Here is a 9,137-nt window from a genome sequence, read left to right as displayed (position 1 = left end):
AAACATCTTAACGAGCAGCCAGGCTGCACCTGACCTGTTCTATTTATAGACTTTGATAACGAGCTGGCCCCAACAGCTGGACCAACTGCACACAGAGCAGAGCAGAGCAGAGAGATTTGTGCTCTGAGCAGCTTCCCAAAACAGCCCAGAAAAAGAGAACCGTACCTCTTATTAGAATGTGGTCCTCCTGACCATCTGGGCAAGCAGACCTTCCTGAGCACATTGATGTGCATTAAATGTTTGTAGGGCAAAAACTTTTCTCAGGGTCGCAAGGTAGAAAAGGGGGGCATTTCTGCTTTTCTAAAAAAATCAGCTCCTACTTTTATATTGAAGTGGATGAGCCACTGGAGTGGGTCTAGCTGCACAATTAGGCTCACTGAGACAATTCTGTAAGTCTGTCTGCTGTTTTGAGCACATTAAATGAGACACAACAAGTGTGGCTACAAACCGGTGAGGAAATCATGTGTCTAGAGTTTAATTTGTGGCCGTGCTGGCAATTTATCCAGAAAAAATCCTGAATGTTTTTTCGATCCCTCTCACTCTAACGATGATGTCACTCACTCTGACCCAACCCCATACACACTCATTGAAAAGTGTGAAATTTGTCAGAAATCCTCATGTGCTTTTAAAGGATTTATCTCAAAAACGGTACAAGCTATGAAAAAGTTGTAAATACAGGATGAATACATTAGAAGTTTGTCTACAGCTCAGAATTTGAATGAAGTCTCTAGCTGAAAGTATGTGGACGCTTTACAGGCTGAAAGAAGTAAGAAGATTTGAAGAGTTTCAAGACTGTTCCAATGCATTCTCTATGGGGAAAAAAAAATCAGAAATAGTTGAATATTGCAAAAAGTATGAATAGTTGAAAAGAGAAAAGACATAGCACACCTGTCCCGAAAAGGCTGAACATTTTGATATTTGAATTGTTGAAATAGCACAAAGTATGAAGGACTAGTTACATGACAAAGAAAGGCAGAAAATGGCCGAACCGAATAACAATAGTGTGAATGCTTCCAGCATTCACACTAACTACTTAAAGCAGAAGTAAGTGGAATGTTTGTGTTAATATAAGTCTTAAATAGTTAGAAAAATGACGCTAACATTTAAATTCCTACCAATTCAATGTAGATAAATGGACCAGTATCTGTGCATTTACCTTTATTTTTACGCATATCTGTGGCGTTTAATACCACGATTAAAGCAGAAGTAAGCGGAATGTTTGTGTTAATATAAGTCTTAAATAGTTATATCTTCCGACAGCAATCACGTATATAGTGTTTGGTCCGAAACACTCACTCGCTCACTCTGCTCTGCTGTAAGCCGAGGAGAAAACTTTCCTTGTATCCTACAACCTTTATCCAATGAGGAGAGAGAACGGCATAAAGGGGCGGTCCTCTCTTGTGTGTGCAGCCAAGGGATGCGCGTGAATGTGGTGACGTAGGGACGAGGGCGGGGACTGCTAACTCCATCGGCTGACAAGAAGTTAGCCAAAACGACCGGATCACTTACTTCTGCTTTAAACTACTTCTACTACTACTAATGGCTTACATTTATATAGCACTTTTTTATTGACCCCCGATACCCAAAGTGTGTTATAGAAACCATTATTCATTCATACACATTCACACCAGTGGTGGTAAGAGTAGAACTAAATGGATAAAATAAATAAATAAATTAGTCAATTAAATAATAAATGAATGTAAAAAATAAAAATAGGTAATAAAACACACACACACACATCCATACATAAACATACACACACACATGCATACATACAAATAAATAAGGATAAAGAAGTCAATATAATGAATGCATAAAGATAAAGTATAGCAACTGTGACATGATCCTTCTTTAGAGATAAGATCAGAGATAACTCTCTTTCTTGCTGAACCTGAAATGCTCCCTCGCTGCTGCATGGTGCTTCTTTTGATAAAGCGTGGCTCTTTAAGGTGGCGCACCACTGATCTAACTTTGTTTTTCTTCGCTTCATGCAGGTGTGCCAAAAATAACGCAACGGCACAATGTCCCCTCTTTTCTTTTTCTTTTTTCAAGTGAAAGCAGAAACCTACTGGGTGTAACTGAGCCCTTTATCGTTATGTAACCGACCGTGATGTTTTAAAGCGTGGTGGTTATTATTGAAAACCAGTTAATCGCTGCTGCCTCTCTGGTGTGTAACTTTAACATTTATCTCTTTATCAGCCCCAGTCTCGTGGCCCTGGAGGTGGACAGCGAGGAGGACAGCACCGAGCCAAAGTCTCCGCTTTCCCCGCTCTCGTCGGACGTTGAGAAGAGCGAAGACAAAACAGAGGCGTCCTTTCGTCCCTCGCCTGACCTCACCTGCACCCGCAGCCAGTCGGCCTCCTCGGCATTTGAACCCACCACAAAGGTAAATAAAAACGCCACCTCATCGCTTGTCAAACAACTTTTCCACTCCTCCGCATGTTGTCCTAATGTTTTCGCTGTGATTTATTCTTTATCCTCGTGTTAGGACTCGGTCGACCAGGGGATTCGGCTGCGCTCCTACTCCTACTCCTCCCCCAAAATCACTCTGCGACCTGTTCGATTCTCCCGGGAAAATCACACTCCAGACGTCTCTCCTGGTCAGTGACGAGTGGACGACTGTTACCTGCCTCACAAAGTCATAAACACAATCTAACAAAATGCTCACAACTAACAGTGTTTCCATGAACTAACATGGTTTCTCTTTTAAAACTGTAAATAAATACCCTCTACTAATATTAAAGTACAGTAAACTCCTTGTGAATGAAGCAATAGTTTTGCATTTTTGGAAAAGAGCTTATTTGTTTTCTTGCAGAGTTTTGGAGAAGAAGTGTTCAATCCACTTAAACGTGAAGCTAACCGTGAAAAGACAAGCTAGCTTAGCTCAGGATTAAGACTGGAAACGGCAAGTCTGGCTCCGTCTAGAGATAACAAAAGCATCTCTAAACCTCGATTAACACATTTTATCTTGCTTTTTTTAATCCGCACAAAAGCTGAGGAGTAGAAATAACATGTTGTGGCTGAAGCTCTGTGGGGGGGTTTAAGTGTCAGATCAGTCCTTGGCCAGGAGCACAGGCCTCTTGTCAGTTTGCAGGATTTTGGCCAAGAAAGAGTCTGGCACGTAGGCTACTCCACCAGAAAGCCACAACTTATCTGTTGTTTTGTGCGGGTTAAACAAATGAGATATAGTGCGTTAATCTCTGTGCTTTAGAAGTGACAATAGGCAGATTTCATTACCTTCAAACAGAGCCAGACTAGCTGCTTCCTGTCTTAATGCTAAACTAAGCTAACTAGTGCCAACTTCCTAAAGAAAGCACAGATTATAAAAGACTTGTATCAACCTTTACATCCCACTCTCGGTAAGAAAACAAAGACTAAATCCTTTCCAAAAATGTCACACTATTCCTTAAAGGGATAGTTAAACATTTTGGCAAATTGGCCCATTGCCATAATCATAGCTGCTCAGAGCTACGCTACGGAGGCTAATGCAGTAGGATTTCTTGGTTCTCCTCGTCAAACTCATCAAATACACAATTCAACAACTCCAAAACGCTCTCGTGGACAAGTTGTGACCTGCACTTTCACCACGCTATGAGATAATAACGAAACGATATGAGACAGAGTTGTTTTAGAGGTAAATTCATGACTGCTGATGCGTGTTCCTGTCGGGGGCAGTTTTTCAGCAAGCAGTCTCTGCATTTACCTCTAAAACAACTCTGTCTTGTATCGTTCTGTTATTATCTCATAGCGTGGTGAATGTGCAGGTCACAACTTGTCCACCAGAGCATTTTGGAGTTGTTGGATTGTGTATTTGATGAGTTTGATGAGGGGAAACCAAGAAATCCCATGAGCCTCCGTAGCGTAGCTCTGAGCAGCTCGCGGCTCTGCTCTGCTGTTCTAAAAATAGCTTGCACCGACAATTAAAGGTAACGAAACTACTCCTAAAACTATAGGGATTATGGCAATGGGCTAATTTGCCAAAAATGTAATTATTCACAACACACCACTGCATGACGTGGCGCTGTAAGAGCCCTCAGGGCGGAGTTTACTGTCCGTGGTGATAGTTTGCAACCCTCTGTAGTCGATGTGTGAGCCCCATCTGTCCACTGTGCCCGTAGATGCCGCGCTCCACAGTGTCAGCCACAGCCGATCTCTCCTTCAGGCCCTCTCTCTGTCTAAATCTCTGTCTCTGCTCCACCCTGGTAGTAAGTACTGGACACCTGCAGCCGTCACACTGCGCCAAGGCCCCGTGTAGCCGGCATGTCGCTGTCAGTGTCAGTGCTTATGTCTACGTGTGTATATGCGTGTGTGTTTGTGTGGAGAGGGGGAAGCCGAGGTTATTACTGTAAACTGATTCACTGCTGAAAATGAAAGCTTTAAGATATATGAACCCTCCCAGAGAAATATCACTCAACGCTGCATTTCCTGTCAGATCTACACAAAAAGCCTTGCAGCACATTTCAGTTCATCAGTTTTGGGGGATTTGTGGCCTGCGAGCTTTATTGTTCGGTTCACATCCAGATGCAGGCAGCTGTTTTCACTGAAAACGCTCAGATAAATTGACAGCGCGCCTGAACCTGAACAACACCAAACAGCTGCTGCAGATTTTACCTCCAAAACTAAAAAGCTAAAAAAGGAAATGAATATTGGACATCCACAACCAGAAACTCTAAAATTGCATAATACAGTACGTGTTAAGTAAACCTAAAGTAGAAGAAACTTGATCATGAAGTTTTGTTTTGATCCAGTGTGTTGAAAGAGAGGAAACAATGATTTCCATCCTTGCTCCCAACTGCTGATTGGATTTATGGGAATTTCGCCATCAATACTGGAAACCACAAAAATGGTAACTCCCTTGAGCATGCAGTGAAGCTGTGATATCAACTTTTAAATACGAATTCTGTGAATATTTAGCTCATACGGAAGTGAAAACCCACAGAAAACAAGTGAAAATGATTTGAGGGGAACTGAAACTACAATCTCAGTGAGAACTAAAGTGAGATCATGAAAACTGTAATAACCTCGGCCTGCGTTTTGCACGTGTGTCTGTCTGAGCAAGATCTGTGTTGGTTGGTGTCTGGCTTTGCCTAATCACGACGACACACCCCGACTATAATCAGAACGGGAGCGCTGGAACAAATGTGACTTGGCTGGCTGTGATGAAATGAAAAGATAACCGATTGCTTTGCAGCCTGGTGAGACGGAGTGTGTGTGTTTTGTGTGTGTGTGTGTGTGTGTGTGTGTGTGGAGACTCTTGACTGGTCAGCAGCACATCTGCATCCGCTTGTGCTGCAACTTTTTTTTTTTATAAATGTAGCGCTCCTCTTCTGTCCTGGTTACAAGCTTCACTGTCGTCTGTCATTTCATATGAGTTGTGTTGTGTTGCATTCAAATGCTCTCATCTAAACCCGTTCTGATAATGAATGGCTTCTCTGGCATCTAAATTAACTTTAAAGATAAGATAAATTAAGATTCCTAATCTGTTTTCTATTCTTACTGAATGCTATTTTGTTATCTTGTGATTTTTATGGATATCTTTGTTCTTTTTATTTATTTATTTTCAATATTATGACTTTATTTATGACCTTAATAGCTACTGTTATCGCACATGAAAAACAATGATGAAGTTGATAAAAACTAGTTCACTGTGCCATGTTGCCTGTGGGTGTTGCATGTGTAAATAAACACGGGGGAAGACCGTTGATTTGAACAACAGGTGAGACTCACATGCACTAACCTGCACGTGCAAAATCAGACCAGCTCCAAAAAAAAACAAAGAAGAGTAACTGAGATCACACCTCACACAGACATACGGGGGTGTGACTTTCTCTCTCTCTCTCTCTTTGCTCAGGACGCCACGATTCCTCTTTATTCTGTCTTTACATAAGCAAATAAGTTGTTTTCTAAGCACACTGTTGTTTAAAGTTTGTTGTTTTCAGAGCCTTGGATCATGCTGTACTAATTACTCCTTCCCACTCTCCGTGTTCACAGAGCAACGAGCCTCCAGTATTTCAGAGCAGTCGCATGAGAAAAGGTATTTATGCTTCTAAACCTTTTTAATTCACTTATTTGAATCACTACGTGTTGTTGAGATGCAGCTCTGACACTTAAAATGACTCGGCTTTTCTTTCGCATCGGCTTCACTCACTGGGGTTTGGCGCTTAATTAGAAAAGACCCAGATACTGTATGTAATCCTGCAGTCCCGAGAGCAGCAACATATGTGTGTAACCATAACGACCGCTGGGTTTGATCGGTGGTGACTGTGAAGTTTGCTGACGTCTTTTCCATGAGGCTCTTTTGTTTCCTTTGAGAGCAGAGCTGGTATTATGTGTGTTACTGGTGTTTTTGATCTTCTGAATAGAGGCAGTGACGTAGAGATATCAGACCTGACCCTGAGCCGCCGCCGCCGCTCTCGGCTCGGTGTGTTTTTAGAAAGCACAATGCCTTCGCTTCTGTTTTTCATCCGTGGGCTCTTATACAGACTGTGTCATCTTGCCCTGATAATAAATGTAGTGTGTATGCACATGCAAACTGTGCTTTATGAATGGAAAAAACTGCACTAATCTAGTGGAAAGTAACGATTCCAAAAGGTGTTAAATCTTTTTTTAATGGCCTCTGTCGGTTCCCAGAGGAGCGTCACTGAGTTAAATAAAGAACATCCTCTTCCACTTCTTTCCTTATTTTCATTTCACTGCTGTTCCATTAGGATTAATGCCAATGGATATTTCCTCCACCACTTCATGTACAAATACTGTGATAAGGATAAAACTGCAACACCTGAGTAGCTCCCCCTAGTGGAAGACACAGAAAAGACTCAGGCATTAAAGAAAAGTACCAATGAGATTTATAAAAGATGATTTCGTGCTAAATTTGTTGTGTTTGAACATTTACTCACTTAATCAATCAAATATAAAATTATTTGGTAACTATTTACTTAATCATTAAATCATTTAAGTCACATTTTGAACACATCATGGTTCCATATTCTCAAATGTGACAAAATATCTGTGCTTTTATTGCACTAACATCATGATAACTTGAATATTTGTAGATAAAATAAACTTAATATTACAACCAATTAATTGATTATTCATAAAATGTGTGATCATTAGGAGTGGGAATCTTTTACTATCTCACAATTTGATTCTGATTTTTGGGGCTACGATTCGATTCAAAATCGATTTTCGATTCAAAACGATTTGATTCATCAGTGTGCAAAGGATCCTCATGATCTACTCCAGTCTGCTTTGCAAGACAGAATGACTAAAGTGTCTTTTTCACATTTATTGAGTTTTAAACATTTATTATTAGCTTAGATGGAATTGTTGAAACTGTTGCATAAAAGCAATATCACATATTAGCCTACTTAAGTAACAAAATTAAAAGTGCCTCTTTATTTAAAAAAAAAATAGTGCAGTTAAACATGCTGCCTTTTAAATTCTAAGGAAATGAAGGCCGACAGCCAGCAGATTTGTTTCATTTTTTTATTTTTTAAAATCGATTTTGGAACATTTTATATCGATTCTTATGTGAATCGATTTTTTTGGCACACCCCTAGTGATCATTGATGAAAATACAGTACGAATGAAAACAACCAGGCTTGCGTCCTTTATATACTCGTTAGCAGTGTGTATCAGTGGCCGTCCTTCGTCTTCATTGAAACGTTTCCTGAGTTTTCCTCTGTGTGTGTGTGTGTGTGTGTGTGCGATGTTCTTCACAGGGAGATTAGGTTCCGTAAACGAGCCCAGTCTGCCGACGACGAGGGCAGCATGGAGCTGGCCGAGTCCCTCCAACACCTCACATTGTCCGAGTTCCTCAAAGAGTATGTGAGGGAGGGGTCGACCCTCCTTTCCGCCTGTTTAAACCTCCTTTAAACTGCCGCGATATAAAAACAACTAACTAACCTCCAAAAAAACCCCCCAAAAAACTCAACTCACAGTCTGTCGCACTCGCCAATACAATGACAATACGTGTGCAGTATTGTCATTCTGCATGTTTCTAACAACTTACTTTCACAGCTGAGCATTGCAGAGGATGGAAACACAGTTTGCTGCTTCGCCCAACATTTATTTTTCCACAGGCAGCACAATGAAATAACGCTTTGATGAACAGCTGCAGTTTTGAACTAACCACAGCTCATGAAGCAGTCGTATGCATGTGCATTATAAGAATAAGCTTCTCTCACTTGCTTTTGTTTTGTTGCCTCGTGCACTTAAACTAACACAACAAAGTGACGTAGTTAATGGTTTTAATCACAGAGCAGAAGTTAATTAAGTTAAGTTAATTTCACTGATGTTTTTTTTCAACTTTTCCTCAGGATTGAAGAGGAGGAGCTGGATAAATACAACATCCCAACCAAGACGGAGTCGGAGAAATACAAAGTCATTCGTACTTTTAGTTTCCTGAAGAGCAGGATGTCCAGCACACGCAACAAGACCAAGGTAAACAACAACGGCCACAAACAGCCCACGCCTACTGACAGTTGACACCCAATCTGCTATTCATCTGTCTATTGAAACTAGACTGTTCAGAATAACTTGACAAAACTTAAACTCACTAGAGTGGAGGACAACAAATAGATTCAACAAATAGCCAATATGGGCCGTCATAGTTGTGTTTCTTCTAGTATTTGATTTCTTTTAAGAATAAAACTGATACATAATAAAACAGTTTGTCATAAAATTGGCCAGATGTTATTTTACAGATGTCAGTTATTGTTGCGGCAGCTCATTTTTGCTTTGAGCAAAACAATTACTGTCTGTTTACTCCATAAACATCAACTGTTTCATTTACAGTTAAATGAAAGTACCGTTGTTGTTGTTGCTGTTGTTGCTCTGACCCTTTTTTAAATTATTATTATCATCAGATCGTATAAAGTGGTGGTTATTATGATTACCGGGTTGTGTTTATATTGAATTTCCTGCTATAGATTTGTGGAAAAGAAAAACATGTTTGTGCAAACTATAGCTGGATATTTTGGTCACAGAAATACATCTGCCTGCCTTTGGTGCACACACAGTCAGCTTATAATGCTATGCTATATATTTATATGTGTATATAATAGCTTACAGTAATAACACACGGGGTATTTGCAGTGGTCTGACCTGTGCACACTGAATTATACAAGTGTTTTAAA

The 9,137-nt window shown here is 40.4% G+C and overlaps 1 protein-coding gene across 1 annotated transcript; it reads left to right on the top strand.

Annotated features, from left to right (window-relative positions):
• Positions 1-2,199: 2,199 nt before the first annotated feature.
• Positions 2,200-8,487, top strand: LOC146959862 (rho guanine nucleotide exchange factor 28-like; the record flags this gene model as incomplete). Its single annotated transcript, XM_085772833.1, has 6 exons — positions 2,200-2,386; positions 2,489-2,600; positions 4,119-4,205; positions 5,992-6,034; positions 7,722-7,823; positions 8,319-8,487. Coding segments are annotated over 6 exons (700 nt in total), but the record flags the coding sequence as incomplete, so codon positions are not given.
• Between the last annotated feature and the right edge of the window lie 650 nt (positions 8,488-9,137).

The sequence above is a fragment of the Trachurus japonicus genome, unplaced genomic scaffold (assembly GCF_045865225.1).
Source record: "Trachurus japonicus isolate A0001 unplaced genomic scaffold, Traja_1.0 AP030994.1".
Taxonomy (NCBI): domain Eukaryota; kingdom Metazoa; phylum Chordata; class Actinopteri; order Carangiformes; family Carangidae; genus Trachurus; species Trachurus japonicus.
The sequence above is the reverse complement of the archived record's forward strand: the minus strand, read 5'-3'. Positions and strand labels throughout refer to the sequence as shown.